Genomic DNA, 23,437 nt, shown 5'->3' on the forward strand with positions numbered 1-23,437 from the left:
AAGGGATGTATTTCGTGTGTGTGTTCCGGTATGTGCTGTTGGTATGTGCTGTTGGTATGTGCTGTTAGTATTACTGTTGTTGTTTGTTTCCCTATTACAGTTAACCTCAGAGAATTATCACATTTAACTCTCTAGGCAATGCACTTGTTACCAGGATATTTATTTTCAGTTATTAGAAAAAAAGTTTCCCAGTGTTTCCCTCCACACGGTGATAGTTTGTTGGGAAATAAACAAATATTTCAACCCTCTGCATTGGCTGTTTTAGTGAAATTTCACCCACATGTGCAGCTAAATTTACTAGCCATTTACAGACAGGTTTAGCCAAATGTAAAATTCTGTGCCCGCTCGACACTCATTTGGGACTATTCATCAAAACATGTGAGAGTTACAGCCACTTTATAGAGCTCTGAATTGTTTACACACACACACACACACACACACACACACACACACGTAGAATAAGATATACCATAACAGACTTACATAATAAGACAGGCAGAGACACCTATAAACTAACAGACACACAGACATACCAGTAGACCACCAAAGCAACAGGCCTAGAGACACAGACATACAGACGAGCCGCCACCGACCCCTCAGGCCGACGGGTAACAGTGAAATCTAATAACTATTTTCCGGCACACGGGAACCGAGGGAGACATAATTTCTGACAACTGCTCAAACTCGATTTTTCTGAGAGATAATATGGTGTGTGGCCAGACTACAGCAGTGCCTTTCCTGGCTCTCCTTGGCACTAGATGGTGGTGTTCTCTTCTCCACGATGGCACCCCCTTCTCTAGGATGGCACCCCGTCTTCTCTAGCATGGCACTCTCTTTTCTTTAACATAATTTATCCCTTTGACACTTTCATTATGTTTTCTTTATCTTTTATTCCATACACCATTTTCCTTCCTCTTTCCTTCTACCCCCTTTTCACTTCCTAAGACCGGCCTCAGTTCCTAGTCTTTATCCCAGATCCTTCCCGACAACCCTAAGCTCTTCAATTTTCAGTCGTAATAATTAATTTTGACAAACAACGCCAACCTTATAACTACCCCAGCCACAGTTCACATCCCAGATCCCCCAACCAGTGTCCCCCAACACCACTAACCTCAACAGCAACAATAAACCCCAAATTTTATTGTCGACCCCAACCACAATTTAAAAAAACCTTCCCTCCTCATCCTCTCCCTCCTCTCCCCTCCCTCTCGCCCCTCCTCCCCATCCCCTCCATCTCTCCCCTCTTCCCCATCCCCTCCCTCTCTCCCCTCCTCTCCTTCCTCTTCCTCCCCACCATCCTTACCTCCTCCTTCTCACCTTCAGTGCTACCAGTATTCACCACCACCTCTCACACACTACCCCCTCCTCCTCAACACCTCAGTGCGGCAAGGGCAACATTTGGAAGGTGGGGAAACATTTCTCTTCAGTCTTAGATAAATGTCGCCAGAGCCGGTGGAAGAAAAGTCTTGACCTGAATGTCACCAGTGTCTCTGGAGGTGAGAGCCTGACTGAATGATAAGAAGAGATAAGAACCGAGTACGCTTCTACATCCTGCTGGGGGAGAGAGGGAGGGGGCGGGTGTGTGTGGGGAGGAAGGAGGTAAGGCGTGCTGGGGGGGTAGGGAGGGAGGGAGGGAGGAAGGAGTTTCGGTGTGGGAGGATAGGGAGGGGAAGGGAGGGAAGCTGTCAGAGAAGATAAGTGGAGGGTGAGGAAGGGGAGGGGAGAGGATGGACCAAAAGGTAGAATCAGGGGGAGGGAGGGAGGGAGATGGTTGAGAAGCAGGAGATGGCGTCTGGGATGAGGGAGAGGGAGGATGGTAGCAGGGAGGAGAAAGGGAGTGCAGGTAAGGAAAGGGAAGGACGGAAAAAAGGGGGGTGATTGCTGGGAGAGTGAGGAGGGGAGAAAAGAAAAGTGGGGAGGGTAAAAGGGGAAAGTGCATAATGATAGAAAGGTAAGAAGAAAAATAAAAACGATGAGCAGAAAAGGACAAACACGTAGAGGGAAAACTGTGGAAAGAAAATAGGATATGTAGAGAAAGAATAACAAGGAGAGAAGAAAGAAAGACAGACAGACAGACAGACAGACAGGCGGTTGAAGAAATTAAAAAGAGAGAGAGAGAACACCAGAACAGAGGAGGAGAAAAACCTGGAATCAGAAATGGGAGAAAATAAAAAGAAACGGTAGGAGACAGAGAGATAGACAGATAAAGAGAACACTACAGACAAAGACAAAGATCAAAACTCACATCACCTTTACTAATAATAATCTTGAAACACAAAACCTCGTAAAAAAAAAAATGTAGCAGTCCAAAAGAAAAAAGAAATAAGAAGAAAGCATCTCTGCCTTGTCCCTACTGCCTCCCTCCCCCTACACACACACACACACACACACACGTTCACCAAGACCTGTCCACCTTTCCTTTCTCTCCCCTACGCCCTTGAGCACCTAAGAAACGCGTCTCCCATACTGTACACCGCCTCCAGCACCCAAGGAACACGGACACCTACTGTACATACAAGACTTCCTATATACAACCCTCGACATTTTTCCTCCTCCACAGTTCCTCTTGTATAGGAAGAACAAGAACACTGTTTAAAATTCCCCTCCAGCTCCCCGAGGGATGGTTCACCTTCTCATTTCGCTCCAGGAGGTGTGCGCGCGTGTGTGTGTGTGTGTGTGTGTGTGTGTGTGTGTGTGTTTATTGTGTAAGTCTAGTGGAGCTTTGTCTTAGGGCATTTTTTCTCCATCACCACTACCACCACCACCACCACCACCACCACCACCACCACCACCACCTCCACCACCACCACCACCACCAGCACCACCTGGGACCCTAGGACAGGTGGACATTCTTCTCCAGATGGATGTGTGTTATGTGTGTGTCTGAGACCTATACATCACCATGCTGGGACCTGTCTTACGCACTGTTTACCATACCTCTACAGTGTCATACCTGGAGCCCGATGATCTCTCCTTCAGCTCAGGGATGTAGAGTGTAGGTGACCTGATCTTACACACCATGAAACACTAGACCTAACCTTCAGGTGGGAGGGTGTATAGTAGTGTAGGTGTAAGGAACACTTTATCTCTCAACACTGTCAGTATACCTCTACACTAACCTGGAATCTCCTTTCACGTCATCTCAGAGGGCACGTACACCTCTTCCTCAGGTGTAACGAAGGTGTAGTTGTAGTAGAAGAGACCGTGTAGGAGTGTAGCGAAACTTATCAACACTGCCTCGGCTACACACCTACACACTCCCTGGTGCCTCTGTCGAGCCCGCGGTGTCTCGGCCAGGAGCGAATTTACAATTATGAAGAAGTGTTAAGACGCGCCAGGCGAGTCTGTTTCTTTTATTGCTTGGTGTGCTGTAGTGTTCCTGGTGAGTGGGGGAAGAGAGAGTAATGGAAGGGAGAGAGAGTGTACAGTAGAATGGGGAAAGGAAGCTGGGAAAGAAGTCTCTCTCTCTCTCTGGTACATCACACCAGTCCAGCCAGTAGGACGCGTCACCACACCAGCGGACAGACGCTCAAGTTGGGGGAATATTGGAGGGCTGCAGGTGAAGGGAGGCGCCACACTGCTATGTGTTATGAGACAGCCTATCACTGACCCCTCAACAACCAGAAATGTAGTATATAACCGAGACTCAAGAATTATAGTTATTTAATGTATTTAGTTCGTTCATTTAATTAGTGAACATCTCTCTCCATTACTTGATTTACCCACTGACAGCATTTTTCTTCCCAGTCAGTCCTGAAGATCACGAGGATTATAGTTTAAATAGTGTCGAAATTCCACCCAGACTCGACAGCTTTTTCTTATCTCTGTTCAAGGAAGAAAAAAAAACGTGACGGAAATCTTTAAAATGTCTAAACTTGGATTGGAATTCTGGGAGATAAATTGGGTAATTTTCTCTCTTACAACCATTATGTAGAATGCGACATTTTATTTCGATAGTCTCTGTAAAAATTTCGATGACTTTTTGAGCTTCAGTGAGATGCGTCCCCACACTCGCCAGGTGATAGAAAGAATTGCAAGTAGAAATGTGTGAGAGGAGTGTTGATGCTTCCTCCCTCATCCATCACACTCCTTCTGCCAGCTCTCACTCTTCTTCTCCCAAGATTCTCTCTTTTAATTAACTTGAGGCTCCTTCAACCATCTTACACGGGTTTTCCTGCTAAAGGCTTATAATCCACTTGTTTTGAGTGCCCAGAGCTTGCTGTCATGGCGTTTGATTCAAAGGTTCCTTAAAACAAGTGCTGATGCAGGAAAAAAAAATTACCGTCTCGGCATTAAATTTTCTAGTTTATTTGTCGTTTCATGTTGTTTTTTTTGTAACCCACGTCGCTCTGCCCCGGTAGTTTCTTTTCATTAACGAGTCGTACCTGTTGTGATTCTTTCCATTAAGGATGTGTTATCGTAGTGACAAGCTGGTGGAAGACCCTCCTTATGATTGGCTGTCATGTCATGTCTATAGTGTTATTGTTATGGAGGTGCTGGATGTAACTAGGCGATAATGATAAAACTCCTCATATTGTCAGGTTATGTGTGGTTTAATTAAGAGAGGGAATACTTTACCTCTTAACAGTTTTTCCTCTTGAAGTCTTTGTCCCGCAACACGTGCACTTTACGGGTCTTTGTTTCTACATCACCAGGAGCTTTGACTTTCTTATGTGTCTATGTCTGTACCTTGAAAAGTAGAAGAGCTGTCTTAGGTAATTTGAAACCTTTTCTCTCTCCTCAACTTAGGGAATCTAATGTCACTCCTGTAGTAAGCGAAGAGGGGAGGGGATTGGTTGCGGAGAACGGGATTTTGAGGTCTCTTAGTGGAAGATTTTGTGTGTAACTTTTTTTGTCTCCTCTGCATGAGAGACTAAGAGATTAAGGTCCTCGTGTAGGTTTTTCGGGAGGCTGAGGACTCTTAGCTAATTCACGGCTTCAGGATGTGACAAGATACATCCACCACGACACACAGACATCCACCACGACACGCAGACATCCACCACGACACGCAGACATCCACCACGACACGCAGACATCCACCACGACACGCAGACATCCACCACGACACGCAGACATCCACCACGACACACAGACATCCACCACGACACACAGACATCCACCACGACACACAGACATCCACCACGACACACAGACATCCACCACGACACACAGACATCCACCACGACACACAGACATCCACCACGACACACAGACATCCACCACGACACACAGACATCCACACACACAGACAGACACACAGACATCCACCACGACACACAGACATCCACCACGACACACAGACATCCACCACGACACACAGACATCCACCACGACACACAGACATCCACCACGACACACAGACATCCACCACGACATCCACCAGACACACAGACATCCACCACGACACACAGACATCCACCACGACACACAGACATCCACCACGACACACAGACATCCACCACGACACACAGACATCCACCACGACACACAGACATCCACCACGACACACAGACATCCACCACGACACACAGACATCCACCACGACACACTGACATCCACCAAGACATACATACATCCACGTCATTGCTCTACAGATAAACCTGATGATCTGCATTATAATCGCTCTTGATTGGGAAATTAATTTGTTCTAATTGGATACGGACTGGTGCCACTCTGGACGGGAATAATAGGAATTGTCTGTGATCGATTCCACCTTTAAATCTGTGTTAGTATTATGTTAAGGTGATGATCCACTTGTGAAATACTTTAGTTCCTCTTATCCGACTTGAAGCTCTTTACCGTGATGAATTAGTTTAGCGGAGTTATTGAAGAGTATTGAGGAAATGTAATATAAATGGTCTTTCGTAGTTGTAATGTGAATGATTTTTATTTTTTTTATTATGTCTTAGTTACCTGTTAAAGCTTGTGGGGTTGATCTTAGTGGATTGGTAAAACAACCGAGAACTTTAGAGTGGAGGGCTGTGGTCGCCATCCCTCAGATTTATGGACGGTTCTGATTGATTGATTGATTGATTGATTTACTGACCTGTTAAATACTGCTACAGAATTTCGTCGATGGTGTTTTTTTTTTCATTCTCACCCGATCCACGAAATCACACACACACACACACACACACACACACACACACACACACACACTATTACAATACCCCTAATCTTCCTCTCGAAAGCCGTAGGTAAACAAACTATATAATTTTCATTTCCCCATACCTGCCTATCGTCTCTTCTCTTGATCATACCTTCCTGAGTAACCCTTGTGAAACCCAATAATAATAATAATTGATATAATCAATCCATTTGACCAAAGACAGCTGACCAAACCCATGATATAGTTGTTACCAATAGAGTCCTGGTGATCTTAAGACCAGGCAGTCATCCAAGTACTAACCAGACCCCAAGTTACTTCGTTGGTCGGATAAGAAGCGGTAATCTCTCCTACAGTATTCATTTCAGGGGCCTTTCCTTTACTGTCTGACGTCACTAAGCTGTTGTAGGACCTATTCTCTTGAGGTTTGTCTTCCGACCGTCAGAGCCGCCGCCCCTCATCCACCCCAAACCTCTCCCCACCCCGAAGCCTCTCCCCACCCCGAAGCCTCCCCTCCCCCTCCCACCCCACCACTCGCCGGGATATTCTGAGGATCATGAAATATTCTCACTCTTAGGGCCGGGTCGACGTCCTTACAGAGTAACTCCCACCTGTCAGGTCTTAATCTTTTATATTATAACAGTTTAGTTGTTATTTTGTGTCGCTTTTCATCATGGTTCCTGTTGATTTATGCGTCTCGTTACGTAGATATAATTAGATATTGAGTTTTAATTGGCACTGTTATTTGGTTCGTTTATTTAATTGTCGAAATAGCAGGGAAGGGGGACGGGGTGGGGAGAGGAGGAGGGTCACTGTGCTGCGTGATATAGGTTGGTGAATTATTGTCATGGGTTCTTCCTGCGATATATTTTTGCCAGACCAGCTTCACCTTGTGGGGACGGCCAGGGGTTCATCTTGTATAAGGTTTACTCGTTTATAATCTTAACTCTCCCAAAAATGCTCAAGTTGTATAATGACGATAAGGGTTCAGTTGACAGAATTACTTAGTGCTCTGAGTGGTGGTCACTCAATTCGAGGCTGTCAGACTCCAAGCTTCAGTCTGTTGTGTTTACTGACAGGAGGTGCGTTTCACTCATCTAAGACTCAGTAACATATCAAAGAGTCAGGTAACTGGTTCACTCATATGACTGTGTTGTTTACTAGGTTCAGATAATATGATAAGCAAAGCGTTCAGTTTGCTGCTTCACTCAGTAGAGCCGTCCTGTTCATTCATCTCAGATCCCGTCAACTACACAAGCGCCTCAGTGGACCGGTCCATACACTCGACTGTGTATTGCTCACTCATCTCAGGTTGTGGGTCGATGTCAAGGGTTTAATTAACGGTTTCATTCACTCAACACCGCCGTTTCACCCCAGGCTGCGCGCGAAGGTATCAAAGATTCACTCGACTGCTTCACTCACTCGAACCCAAATACCGTAAACCATTGAGGTAAGAAATTTCCCCTTTCTTTTTCCCCTTTTTCCCACCAGACGCGGTTGTTGACGCAGTTAATTGAATTAAGTTTTGCTCGCCAATACAATCTGCAGATTTTTGTCCGACTATTAATTGGATAAATTTCACGTTTTCTTATTTACTCTGTAAAGTTATCTGGCAGTAATGGATTTTGAATTAGGATTAGCGTCGTCATTGTCTTGGTTCATTTCATCTATCTCTAATACACACAAAATACAAAGGCTATAGCTTAAGAGCCAATGATATATAAATGTGTGTGTGTGTGTGTGTCCTGCGATATTAAAATGAAAACTTGGGTTTACCTTGTTATTTCCGGATTATTGTACAATGGCAGCGGAAACTGTCAATCTCTCACAGGGAAATAAGAATACAGTATATCTAACTTGAATGTCCTGAGGTGCCACACGTATGACAGAGATATCTCGAATGGACAGTTGTTGTGGGACATTTACCGCTGTGTAATAAGTCATGATATCAGTTAACTGGTAAGTAATACACCCTGAGTTAGAACCTATATTTGGAATTAGTTGTCTTGTGAATGTATGCAAATATGTCTATGTATGTAGGTATGTATGTAAGGCGGGTCTATTTACTTGGTGTGTGTGTGTGTGTGTGTGTGTGTGTGTGTGTGTGTGACCCTTCACATCACCGACCTCCCTCCCTACACCGTGTCACTCTCAGCACCTCACAACAAAGCGGCCTTGACACCCTCAAACACACTCCCCCGCTGGCCTCCTGTAAGCCCGTCACAACGAACATGGAAATGCCATTTTGGGTCGTGTCCGATTGAGGGTTTGTACCATATAAAGATGAACCTCAGAGGGAAATACTGTACATACGCGTGATAGACCTTAAAGTACTTTATTGTTTGACCTCCTTGATGAACAGACGTGAATTACACCTTCAAATCGAACCAATATAGCGCAGTGGTGTATTTGAAGTACACTGCAACTTGACCACTGATATACACATATATATATATATATATATATATATATATATATATATATATATATATATATATATATATATATATATATATATATATATATATATATATATATATATATATATATATATATAGACGTGAGACAGATGTTACTTGCTTCAAAATGTATCTTTATGATTTTGTGTAAGACAATATGACACAACAGTCGAAAGATTTTGACAACCCTACGGAAACAACAGGAATCGCAGTGTTCATTTTTAAATTTATCTGACCCCTACGTTTTAGGTTAGTTACACGATCGACACCTTGACCAAAACCTACTTGGTGATTCCTTTCATGATAGTGTATTGATCCACGTCTGCCATACTTATTAATAATGTGTTTTTATATCGTTACCTTGGTGAGTGTCAGTGTTGGTGTGTAGTTTCTGTTATCTTCACCAGCTCGGATGACGCGTGTACTGTATATTTACTTCATATATGTAATAATAATTAACGGTTTATTGAAAAAGTTCAGTAGCCCAAAGGCTGAAAATATAAATTGGACAGATATAAATTATTCCTTAAAGACACGGGGTAGGTTACTGAAAGGAGAAGGAACATGAATTGGACATACAAATTATAGTTTACAGTTGATGGCCCGGGCTGGTCTCTTGCCATACTGTGTGAGGTGAAGTAGGCCACGTGGTGTAGTAACTCGTCCATAAAGTGTTGATATGAGGGACCTCACGCGGTCATGGAGACACCGGGTGGCGTGGCGTGAGGGGTGGCTTATCAACCCTGGTGTTCACTTCACCTTGATATCGTCTCAGTCTCCCCTCTAACGTCTCAAACATACATCCCACATTACTCAGCGTCTCACAAAGCGTCCTCATGCCCTCCGCCTCTAAGTCAAGTCTTTTGCCTCACTCCAGAGACGGATAAAGTATGCAAATGAGGCCAGAGTGTTTAAAATGTGATGATAATGTTAATTGGGAGGAGGGCGATAATGGATAACTTAGGGGTTATGGCGTCCTGCTCGAATATTTACAGTTAATGAAGTTGCTTTGTCTTTTATCTGCTCATGCGGATCATCGGGTATTTACTGATACCCTTCCTGACTACATGTGTGTACGTAGGCGACGAATACACACACACACACGCACACACACATGCAGGTCACTCACTTGGACTGGGAAGAACTTTGTGACTACTGTAGAACACTGAATGCCTGACCAATGCTAATCTTAATAAATTGTAGCCACTGCTGTAGGTAGTAACACTCCCCCATCCGTTTATTGCATCACTTCTCTCTACCTCGTTTTAATAGTACGTGAAGGGGTCAGGCTGTCGGCTAGAATGATACGAACGTTCAGTCAGGCTCCTGAGGTAGACTGCCGCTCAGGACTGGCGGGTCTGTCACATACTGTGGCGTCGTTGGTTATGAGGAATTCACGTGAGCGAATATACATGGAAATGCCTCTACGTATTCATCTATTGCATATATTGTTTTATCTATTCGTTCAGAAACCCTTAATGTCCGACGTGCAGGTCCAATGAGAATCTAGAAAATGATAAATAAAAAATGGGGTTTTGTAAGTCTATAAACACTAGATTTAGGCTACATCCATGTATGCTACTTACACACACACACACACACACTCACACTCACACTCACACTCACACACTCACACTCACAAACACCACACACACACACACACACACACACAACCTACAGACCACATCAGTACAGTAACTAAGAGAGACTATTACATTGTAACAGACGTAGAGGCCAGGAGCTGCTTTACGTTCTTCACCCGTCTCAGAATAATCCTCTCTATCCCCAGGACGTGTTTCACCTGGCTGCTGAAACATTAAATACAGTGTCTGGAATATATAATGTTTAGTTCTCGCCTTTCAAATTACACGAGTAAAGTTAGAAGCACACAAGACACGCAGTACCAATGTTGTGATGAACACAGTTCGCGGAAAGGTTCACATTAGGAGGAATATTACCTGTGTATTAAAACTCGCATTTAATGATGGTAATGTTGAACGAATTTGAATTAAAGGTTTCTAACAGGGATTTATTTAAGTTTGTTTACCCATTCAGTAAGAAACGAGAATAATTATGAGCTGGGGGTAATCAACACTTAGATGCATATGATAAAAAAAAGTCATCATCAACCGTGAAAAAAACAATATTAGTTAAGTCAGTATGAACGGAAATTGGGTTTTGGTTACCTGTGATGTTCCCAGTATGGTAATTTCGTGTTTACCTTTCAGTTATATATTGTTTGAGATTATTATTTATGTTAATGACTCTAGTGCCTGAAGAGACGGACACACACACACACACACACACACACACACACACACACACACACAAGAGTTAACAGTGTACGCCTGATTACATAACACTTGGGTATGGTTCTATGTACGTATTTCTATGGTTATGTATACGTTATATGTATGTGTGTATATATGTACGTCAAAACAGAGAAAAATTAATCCCCCCGATTTTTTTTTGGCTGAACTACAAATATTAATCATAATTTTTGCCGCCTGATGACCAATTTATATTAAGAATAATTAACCCCCGGTGTAATTACCTCTGTCTTTTTTTATATACAATGATTTAGGAAATTAGTGAATCTGTCTAGCCATATTCTGTAAAAAAAATTGTTTGTACAGTAACTCGAAAATGTTCAGCCGAAAATGCGATTTATATTTTGTTCAGGTCCTTTTATTCTCTCTTCTCGTTTTATCTTTGTTTTCTTATTGTTTCATTCATTCATTCTTTCTTTTTTCTTCTGTCCTGATGTACCTTTTTTATCGTGTTTCTTCTTTATCTTCTTTATTCTTCTTCCTTCTCTTCCTCCTCCTCCTTCACACCTCTGCCTTATGTTCCTACCTAAACCCTCCCTCCCCACACACACACACACACACACACACACACACACACACACACACCTTTAACCCGTTCCCCCCAAAGCTTATTATAATTTTACATACGATAAATAAGGAAAGAGTGTTCGATTCCCTCCCCCCCCCAAAAAAACTAACCCGTACTTAAGGCAGGGAAAAATATCTTGCATTTAACCAACCCTTTTTTTTTAACCTGTCTGTAAATTACCACCTGATCATTAATTCAGAGCTGCAGACACACACACACACACACACACACACACCGTTGCAAGTTTTTCCTTCTCGCCCTCTTTTTCTTCCTCCTCCTCCTCTTCTTTCTCCTCCTCCTCCTCTTCTTTCTCCTCCTCCTCCTCTTACTTTGCTTCCTTCCTACCCCCCCCTCCCCCTCCTCCTTCTCCTCCTCCCTCAGCCACCCCTGTTGTCCTCTCACTCTACACCTCTGCAATTAGGAGATAAAATTTATGATGAAAATTCAAGAAGAGGAAGACGAGCTGTAGGGAGGAGTGGTGAGTGACTTTCGTGTGTGTGAGAGAGAGAGAGAGAGAGAGAGAGAGAGAGAGAGAGAGAGAGAGAGAGAGAGTCCTATTATTAAACCATACGAATTATTTTCATTAGTTGTCTGATTTGGTTCTCAAAGAAATATATCCCAACCAAGTCTAATTATCCCAAGGAATAAAATATTTTACATTCATTAGTATTTGATTAAAAAGACAGACTCGTAAATGTCGGAATGCAGATAACGATGTGTCTTTCAGCATACCACAGACGGAGAGACAGATAGATACAGTCATACATACATACATACATGCATACATACATACATACATACATACATACATACATACATACATTCATGAACGAACAGCGTCAGGGCATCACCAGGTGCGAGTGTGACACCTTTACAGGGGTTGAGTAATTAACTAATTCATCTCCCCAGGACAAAATTAATTAAGTGAAACGAACAGGTGAGTATTTTTTTTAACCGATAGATTTACGAGAGAACTCCATGCTAATGACACCAGCGTTCGAGTTCCTTTTTTTTCATTTTTACTAAGAGAAGCGAGTTGGCATTAAGAACGTTTTTTTAGTATTCTGAACATAGATTTTGGGGGGTTGATACCTCGGGCTATTAAGTGCCCCCCCACACACACGGGTTACCTGAAGATTAAGACACCCTAAGACACCTTACGTTAACTTTAGGTTTAATTAGGTTAGGTTAGGTTCAGTTAGGTCCCATTCTACCATCTCTCTCCTTCCCATCCTAATCTAACCTAATCTATCCTCACACCACATTTCAACCCACATATAACCCTTTTTTGATACGCACACACACACACACACAGTCTCAAGTACAGTACACCTGTATATCCTCACTAGTGTTCCGGGAAAGGTAAATTATGTGGGTAATCATGTTCTTGCCTCTATATAACCATTAAGGCGTCACTCCCCCCTCATCCCCACCCTATCCCTACCCTTACGTCCGTGGCTGAGAACGTGTACGTGGGAATAGTGGAACATGGTCGTTTTGTTCCTCATGGTAATGGCTTGTACGTGGTAGTGTCTTAAGTGTACGTGATAATTGACAAACATGTACACTGTGGTGAGACTTAAATATGGTCGTTGTGTCACGTAGTTGGACACAGTAAGTAGATGAACGTTGTTTGTTGTCTCTTCTATACAAGTTAAGATGATCATGATTTTTAGGAAGACATTTTTGTATTAACTAAGACTCATGTACAGATGCGGTCAAAATTCCTTAGACACTTTGTATTATCTGAGATTTACTATTCGTTTATATGTGTATAATAGCGTTATAGATCGTGATGGCATGATAAACAATAATGAAAATAAATATCTGATAAATATATTAAAATCTTTATCATTATTTACATCATGACCGTCAAACCATATATTACCAAAAGTTGTTGAAGGAATTTTGATCGTGAACTATGTAATGGAATATTTTGTTATTGAGTTATGAAAGAAATATTATCACCATTCTTTATTGCATATGACCATAGTTTTTACTTATAGTTGTTTCAGTATATAAAGTATTTTTAAGTCTTGTTGTGGATGGTAATTGATTGTCTCCTTTGTTGTAGTCATTATTTGGTGGTATGCATCTTCAGTGTCGCTGTCAGGATACACACACACACACACATACACACTAACAGGAGAAACAATTAGTAGACTCGTGTTAATGGTTCCATAAGTTATTTAGGGAGACCTTCTCTTTAGTGCAATAAGATGGGCCTAGGTACAGTGTGTGTGTGTGTGTGTGTGTGTGTGTGTGTGTGTGTGTCCGGATTAAATAAATCCCCATTGTCCGTGGTAATCCTCAAATATATTCTAAACTCAGGAATTTCCTTAATCTTTCATAGGACATCACACACACACACACACACACACACACACACACACACACACACACACACACACACAAACACAGAGTTGGTGCGTGTCGTAACCTCTTCACTACACAATAACCTATGCTGTTGGGAAATACCTCCTGTCCATTTCTACCTTAAGCTGCAGAGACTAGGTGGAGCGCCCGTCGATTCTACAGTAGTCTTCTCTAGTGGGGGAGGGCCAGGATAATATTGACACACACACAGACAACAGAAATACTTGCTAGTTATGAAGATCTCTGTGGTTTTAGTGTTAGTTGGAGTATTTACCCATATTTTATCGAGTATTGTACGTCAAGAGAATTCGTAGGTTAGGAAATTTCATCAGGGACTTCGTAAATTCTCAATGCTTTAATGAACCACTTCGCTTCCATCACGTTCTTTACCCTGCCATTGTGAATACGTGAGATGCTTCAGTTTATTGTGGCATTGCTGCTTTTACCGCCCTTGAATAATTCCTTTGTACTTCAAAATTTAGGAATCGTGTCACAGCGAACGGAAGTAAATTGGCTATTTATTACTGCCATCTATAACTCAGTGTATTTATCAAATGAATCGAATCACACGAAGCACAACTAAGTGTTATAAGTGTCAGGACGAGGTTCACTCATAAAGATAACACCACTTACCATCACTACACTTAAGTGGTTGTTGGTAAGAGTCTAGTCATTCCCTCACCCACAACCTTCACTCTTATCAGTCAGGTAAACAAGTCAGTGGACATATTACAGAGACGGAGTAAGTACTGTAGTTACTGTTTTAATGGACAATTCGAGGAGACTGAACACATGTGAGGCGATGAATGATTGGTTCTAGTATAGCCGGCTGTGTCGACTAAATAACTGAATACGTGTAACTAATTAACTAACTACCTGTAACTCATATGACTACCTGTAATTAATGACTAATCTAACATCACTCAATGGATATAAATAGTCTTACTTTATGGTTCAAATGTTAGGTCCCAACGAGTGAGTCAGTGGACAGGCCAGTGGCACCACCAGCTACAACACACTACGGTGGTATAAAAAAAAAAACATTTATTCAATTATCTAAAATACAAAAACACGCACGAAAAACTATACCCCCATAAATCAACACACACCTCCCCCACCCCCAAAAAAAACACTAAAAGAGGATTCATGGATACATACATGAATAGCTGAGTAAAGGGATACATAAAACAGGGATAATTAACACGTACATGATTGAATACACATTTGCCCCCCCCTCACACGTCACGACCAATACAGAAATGAATTTGTATCAACATATAATTGTACATGTTGGATTATATTTGAAATTTGACGGGGTTAATTAATTCAAATTAACTAAATTTCGAGTATATGTAAAAATTTTGTGTTGGAATAACATTTTACAGTAGCATTTGACTCCCATTCATAACATTTACTACATGTTGATTTGCATTCGACATATTGTTGACAGTGGTTTTGGTCATGTGGGTGTTTTATGTATATACTTGTGGTGGTGAAGTACTTTGTGTTTTGTAATGGGTTGTGGGTGGGTGGTAGGTGAACGGGAATCAACACCACGTCTTCAGTGAGCAAGGCGACCCAAATGTTCCACACACTTAACACGGCTTACCTGATTAAATGCAAGGGCAGGTCGTCAATATTTCTCTCTCTCTCTCTCTCTCTCTCTCTCTCTCTCTCTCTCTCTTACGTCCAAATCTAACTCTATCGTAGAATAAAGGAAATTCAAGTCCTCTTTAAAGTTCCCCAAAGTCCCGTGTCAAGGGGTTTAGTTCAAGTCCGACTTATCAAGACCCATTCGAGATATTACCAAAACTGAACAACACTCGGTGACTATAATAAAGACCCATGAAGACCTATAAAAAGATTGATTGAAGACCTCTTAAGGACCAACTTGTGACCTATTAAAAACCCACTTAAGAAGTGTAAAAAAAAAGACCCACTCAAGACTTAAGACCCCACTTAAGACACTCACCCAACAGTCACTCAAGACCCACTATACAAACACCACTCACCGTTCGATAAAAAGACCCATGTATCACACTCAGTCTCCACCAAAGACCCATCAAGCGACCCAATTAAAGACCCCACCCCATCCAACGCGCGTTACTCCGGACACGAAGATCATGAATAAATGGGTCTCCGATACCCTTTCGTGTCACTGGGACTCTTCTGTTTTATTTACGATGATACACACACACACACACACACACACACACACACACACACACACACACACACACACACTGTTAAAATCAATAGAATAAGATGAAACGTCACGAGCAGAGTAAGTGAAACGTGGGTTGGTGTGACCGTAGACTTTTACAGCGGGAGGTCGGGTGCTGCGCTTGGCGACTGTAGGGTACTGGCGACAACACACACACACACACGTACGTACATTGCTCACCTCTCTCAAACATGTGCAGCGTATTACTGGCAGGCTCGTCACTAGTAAACTTTAAGGATAATTACGAGTAGATGTTGGTTAGGTTGGGTCTCCATCTTATATTCATATGACGGAAAGATAGATAGGATATTATTGGATTTAAGGAGAAGGTTATTTAAGAGCACTCTCAGATGCCGACGGTGTTTGGCTGTTTGTGACGTCGAGGAGGACTGAGAATAAGAGAGATGAGAGGCAATGAATCTAAGAAAGAGAAGAAGAAATATAAGACTCTATATACTGATATAAATATTTGATGAGAAACATATAGAAACATTAGGCTGAAGAAGTGAACAAGAATATGTTGTAAATCTGTTTCAAGCGAGAATATGCTAAAGAAATATATAAACCATTTTAATGGATTATGGACATGACTCGCTTGTCAGGTGTCATGTCAGGGGGTAAGGGCGTCACGATACGGTTTGGGGAGCCTTTGTGTGAACAGGACACGTTTATAACATGTCTATATATCCACAGGAGACGTTGATATACTATTAACCTACTTTGTAACCTAACCTAACCTAGATTAACTTGATCTAACCTAATTTAACTTAATCCAACACCTAACTTTACCTAACTTAACCCTTAACTTGACGATAATTAAGCTGACCTACCACCTAATTTAACCCAATCTAATCTAACCAATCCAGGTGTTTAAATCTTACCCCCCCCACTCCGCCCCCCTCCCCACTCCGCCTCCCTCCCCACTCCGCCCCCCTCCCCCTACACTCCAGCCCCTCCCCCCACACCTCCAGCCCCTCCTCCAGCCCCCCTACACTCCAGCCCCCCACACACTCCAGCCCCCTCTTCCACACACACACTCTCGCACACTCGCTTAGAGCTGAAGAGATGGAAATATTTAAAGGCAGTTACTGAGGCGCTATCTGAAGATTTCATTAACTGAGTGGACGTGAATGTACCTGGTGAGGTTAATTAAGCTATGAATGTTCCCACTGACAGAGAGCATCTTCTCCCCAGGTGTGATGGAGGTGCACTGCTCTCTCTTACACTGCTCTTATTTCTCTTGATTCTTCTTCGTTATATATAATTTAATATTTCTTCTAAGAGTTGTATATATTTATTATATATATAATCCTTACAAACACACACTGGTATTTAATTGTGTGCTGCGTCTTGGTATCTCGGTATTTATTTTAATCCACGCTCTTAAAACGCCCAATGCCTTCTTAATTATGAAACATGGATACTTAATATTAATACAACTCCACTTGATTATATAAAAGACTCGGTTAATCTCAGAATCATCTTCACTGATAAATGAAACAACTCGTTCATTAAAACACTCACAATATAAACGAGCTCCTAACAATATCCCAACCCACGACGATAGCTTAGTCGACCATGTACGAAAAACTAAGAACTCATGACAGATTTTTTTTTTTTTATTTCTTGTTGACGATTATAACAGCGTATTTACTTGAGAAATGAGGATTGAAGCTTATTCAGGATTGTGAGTGTTTTTCATCCTCTTGACCTCTGACCTCTGTACCTCTAGTATTAATTCCTGGGAAAGAGATTTTTTACACAGAGAAAGGTGAAGGTAGTTTATTTGGACTAGAGCCGGATTAGTAAATATTGTTTTTATGTATTTCCGGGGATCTCGTTACTGATGAATGAATGGGGGAAGGGTTCGTATTATTAGGAGATAAGTTTGAGAGTGATGTGAAGAATGTTGAGCCTGTGTGTACTATACTGACACACACACACACACACACACACTCTCTCTCACACACACACACACACACACACACACACACACACACACACACACACAGTCATGAGGCGACCTGGAACACTTTACCATCTTCAGAGTACCCGAGGGAGGCGCTTATGCTCAGTGATGCTTTCCGAGGGAGTGAACAAGACAGTATCATCATCAACATTTCAACAGCGAGATGTTTCAAAGAGAATAAGTTAGTCTGACGCGTAAGATAGAAGTTTTCTTTATTTTGTACCGGAAATTGGAATTTGTCTAAAAGTAATGTATCTTAAATTCACGATATTGGTTGAGATATATTGGCTGGTCAAGAAAATACAGACATTTTAGACTCAAATATATAACCTAACCTAACCTAACTATCTACCTAGAAATTTATACACGACTTGAGATTTTATAAACAATTACCCTGGAAACTAATGACATGCATATCTCAATTTCACGTGTCCTTTGTAGTCAACCCCGAGACTAACAATGCTGTGTTAAACAAGACCATCAAAATTATTTGCATTTGTCCACTCGGCGTCTTTGTTTCAGAGCTGGTAACAAACACGAGCTGGTGTGACAAACATATGTGAGTGTGTTTGTGAGGGTGAAATGAGTGAGTGTGTGTGTGTGTGAGTGTGTGTGTGTGTGAGAAACAGAGTGCCTTTGACGAAACAGGGAGTGAAGAAAGGAGGTTGTATGTTATTGTTTCGCTTGAAATTTCGCAAAGGAGTGGGAGGGGTGAGTGGAGTGGCGAGTGGGAAGGTTGGAGGGTGAGTGGGGATTGGATAGTGAGTGGAAGGGGTGAGTGGGAGGTTGGAAGGTGAATGGGGGGTTTGAGGATGAGTGGGGAGAGGGGGATTCAGTTGTTTTGTGGGTAAATACATGTAAGCCTGGAAGGAACAACACAAATAACTAATATCCTGGGGTAGGCGTTAACCACAGTCGAGTAGAACAACCAACAGTAAAATATATTGACTCGACCAGATAAAAGTTGTTGGAAATTCTCAATATTTATCCCTTTAGTGGCAGTAAGGATATGGATTGGTAGTTTAGGATAATATTTAGAACACATATGAAAATACAACACAAGGAAGTAAGATGTTTAAGTAAGATATTGATATATTGCCATGAATCCCAGGTAAGGTCTTGGAAAGGTTATTAGGTGAGAGATAGGAGATACATTGGTTTAAAGAGCATTGAGGAGTGTTGAACTAAATACAGGAAAGATGGAGCTGTTAAGAGACACGCCAACTACATCCTCACACCATGAAGGCTGAGGACTGTGCTTGTGTGTGTAGTAGTAGTAGAATAAGTAATAGTGTTGTGGTGATAGTAGTGTTGTGGTGATAGTAGTGGTGGTGGTGATAGTAGTGGTGGTTCTCGTACCTCTACTCAACTTTCATTACATTTCACTCTTTGCGACTTTTGCTGGCATCGTTATTGAGGCAGAATTTCAATGAGAATGAATCCTTTTGTATTCCTACACAAATGAATATTCAACTGTTGTGTTTCTACGATATAAATATAAATACATATATGTGTGTGTGTGTGTATGTCACGCAGAATAATATGTGGATCACGTGAAGATTAAAACCACCAGCTTTATTTTACCTCATGATTAAACACATGGAGAAGGGGGAAGTAGGCTAGGTTTGGCTAGGTTTGGTTTGAGAGTCCACGCCGATGAATTTATCACAACACAGATTCAACAAGAACTTAACTTTTTTTTTTGTATAATATAAAACTACGCTGAAGAAACTTTCACCAACGAGCAACTCATTCGCGCTGCCCTAATTTCCTGCAGCGTTTAATTAAGAGGACGGAATTAAAATAACGTTACAAGCCATTAACATTTACCCTCATGAAAGGAAAAAAAAAACAATAAATGTAATGTTATTTGGACATGATGTTTGTCCCTTCTCTTTTAATCTCTGTAGCTTAAATAAAACACATTTTTGGGTGTAAATCTGTGCAGGTCTACAGCAGGTAATTACACACATCACTGCCTGATTTTTGTAGCTCATTTAGCCATCATGAATAAAGTGATGAGACGGAGACTGACTGACAGAGAGACAGAACTAAAAACGACAGAAAAACGAGATGTAAACAGAGTAACGTTGGAGGTAATGGGAGGAATGAACACTAGAGAGAGATAATAATAGGAAAATAAGGGAAGATAAAGATAATAGAATGAGAGAAGATCCACGAAGATTAATGTGATGAATTAGGGACGAGGCTGGTGGTAGGGGGAGGAGGTGGGGGGGGGGGTGAATGGAAACGTGAGAGTCAAATCGCAATAAAGGAACACTCCAGACGTCTTGCTCGTGCAGTGTTGATGTGAGTACTAACGCTCTCACCTAAAGTAAATCTTCTGACGGGACTATAATATATAATCGTTATAAATCAAGAAAGCAAAAAGGACATAAGCTTAAGAACTAACTCATACAGCAAGAGATGTGGTTAAGCTTAGAGTTAATACGTTTTATTATAGAAAATATAAGATGTGAATTTTTTAATAGATTTAGCGAAAAATGTATTGAAAGTCCGTCATTTCGAGGATAAGGGGACATGTTAGGGTTGCATATATACACTCGTACTTCTCCCGCGTTTATTTTGTGCCTAGTGAATGCTGGTGGAACGCTGTTGAATAACGTAGTTTAATTCTTTTTAACACTGTACTCTGACAAGGGTTGATATCCAGAATACTGTCAGAAAAGCCTTTTATGTTTTGTTATATATATTCAGTGTGTAGATAACATTAACTTTACTGTATTGTGTTAGCACTGTTATCATTGTATTTTAATGTATTGGTGGAATATACCGCTGAAAATAACATAAACAGTAAATATTTCTTAGTGTTTTGTGAATTGATTGATTTACAAGAGGAAATCTTAGCTGGAGGATCGCGACCTCAGTTGAGAATAAATTATGCATAAGAACAAGGTTAAGTTATCTTATTTCTACAGCGAAAACAAATTTGTACATTGGGTCTGTCGATTAGGGAAATAGAATTAGAGAATGTCTGTATATGTCTGATTTACAGCGTAAGAAAATACAGTTACCGTAGGCCAGCTATGTTTTCGGTAAAATACACATCTACAGGCCTACGAAATATACAGTTTCAGATTCATAACCTACGAATATGTACAGTTACAGTATTATATATATAGGAGTTACAGCTTCAAGACGACAACGATGGCATTTCTTAGTAGTACCGGAGGCAGAGATTCTAAAGTACTCTTCTCTCTCTCGGTGATTTCCCACGGTGGTCTTGACTTTCCAACTTAGGGACTACGAACGAGCTCTCGCAAGTATCGTTGAGGAGTGAGGTGGGAAGGGTAAAAAAAAAGAGGAAAGGGCGTAGAACCAGGTGACATGATTAGTTAGACGAGTTGGTGGTAGGTGAGTGGGGAGGGAGGGACGCAGGGGAGGATATACACGTCTTCTGAGGCAGTTTGTTTTTTATGAGGAAGATGTGAGAGTTGGTTGGTGGTTTATGAGTCGTTTGTGAGAGGACTGAATAATATTAATGTACTGTAGGGTTTGTGAGCTACTCTTAAGAGACTTGAGGATTGTTTAATGTGATTTTTTTTTTGAAGACAAGTTGAGTCATTGTTAGAATGTATTGGCCAGTTGTTTTACGAGTCATGAGTCACTGTTAGAAGGATCCTTGGTCATTCTATTGTTTATCCTATTAAACCGATAAACACTGTAATAAAAACACTCTTCCGTCACTCAAATATAAACAGGTAAATTTCCATCATCATAAATGCCAAAAAACATCCCTCTAGTAGGAGTTGTGAGGTAAAATAGAGATTAAGTGTCCCAAACGAGAGGGGGGAACACTCTTACACCATAGCTGCATCATTACCTCTGATGAATTGTTATGAGCGTCTGCCTCATTACCCACAACCACTTAATCCTCATAATAAATACCTTAAGCCTCACAACGAAAACAGAGGGGGAGACACAGACACACGTACACACAAACACACACATACACAGACGACTCGCCAACATAATTTAATCCCTTGTAAAGAAAGACCCATAAATCTACCATAGTCACCCTTTCCTATAACTCCACTTTCTGTAATAACTTTCTCTTCTGTTAACATTACTCTCGTGTTATAAAGCTAATTTATTCTACTAACATATCCAAGCCACTTACGTCGAATTGATCAAGGTAGTAGCAATGGTGTGTGTGCGTGTGTGTGTCTGTGTGTGTGTGTGTGTGTGTGTGTGTGTGTGCGTGTGTGCGTGCGTGTGTGTGTGTGTGTGTGTTATTAACTCACTCTTCTTGATTTATGGATCAAATAAATAACACAGAGCTTAAGGGGGAAAAATGACTTCCTCTAATGGGGGTCAATTTATCACCACGAGTCTCGCTTGCTGAGGGACGACAGAATAGAGAAAGGGGCAAGGGAGATAGAGATAAGAGAAATAAAGAGATAAGAGAGATAAAGAAGAAAGTGAGATAGTGTGAAAGTAGAGAGAGAGAGAGAACAAATACTTATCGTCTATTCCAAAGCTCCCTGTCGTGTGTAAGAGGGAGTGAGGCGGTTCCTGAGGTCTTTCGTAACAAAAAAAAACAGACCTGATAATTTGACAGGAAAAGGAAAAATAACAACTCGTAATTCATGTTTCCAAACAAAACCAGAGTGGTTCGTGATTTATTCCTCATAAGGACATAAATAAATCATGCTTCAGCTTCAAAATAAACCTGATTCATGATTCAAGTACTAGGTCCACAAAATGATTCGTGACATCACTCTGAAATAGACAAGAGATTCGTGGTAATATTTTGAAATAGAAGAAAATGATTCTTGATTCAATTGCCAAAAGAGACGCAAAGATTCGTGATTTAACTCCCGAAAGAAAGACAGTGGTTCGGAGTTTATTCGGAGTGAACTAGACTGATTCATGAGATTATTACCTGTATAAAACATGAATTATGAACTGGTATCATATTGTAAGTCATGTCATATTCTGTCAGTCATACCCTGAAGTCATGTCATATTCTAATTCATGTCATATTGTCATGTCATATTCTAATACACTTTACCTTCTCCCCTTAACAGTCCGTCCCGTGAACGTAACCATCCTAAGTACCGCTGATAAGCTGAGTGCCGGCACCGAGTACGAGTTGGTGTGCCAAGCCTGGGGGTCACGGCCCGCTGCCATCATCAGCTGGTGGAAGGGTGGCACCACGGCACTCAAGGAGGCTGTGATGACGGTGAGTGGGACAGAGGGTGGGTGACGTTTGAGAAGGTGACGGTGGGACAGATATCACGTTAATGTAGACTGGGTAAATCTTTCACACACACACACACACACGATATATATATATATATATATATATATATATATATATATATATATATATATATATATATATATATATATATATATATATATATATATATATATAT

The 23,437-nt window shown here is 41.3% G+C and overlaps 1 protein-coding gene across 1 annotated transcript in view; it reads left to right on the forward strand.

Annotated features, from left to right (window-relative positions):
• LOC121863189 (nephrin-like) overlaps window positions 1-23,437 on the forward strand; it is a 188,678-nt gene that overhangs the window by 100,739 nt on the left and 64,502 nt on the right. The window contains exon 5 of the mRNA XM_042361669.1: window positions 23,087-23,241. Within this exon, the coding sequence (XP_042217603.1) occupies window positions 23,087-23,241 (155 nt within the window). The remainder of the gene's footprint in view (window positions 1-23,086; window positions 23,242-23,437) is intronic.

The sequence above is a fragment of the Homarus americanus genome, unplaced genomic scaffold (genome assembly GCF_018991925.1).
Source record: "Homarus americanus isolate GMGI-L3 unplaced genomic scaffold, GMGI_Hamer_2.0 scaffold34507, whole genome shotgun sequence".
NCBI lineage: Eukaryota > Metazoa > Arthropoda > Malacostraca > Decapoda > Nephropidae > Homarus > Homarus americanus.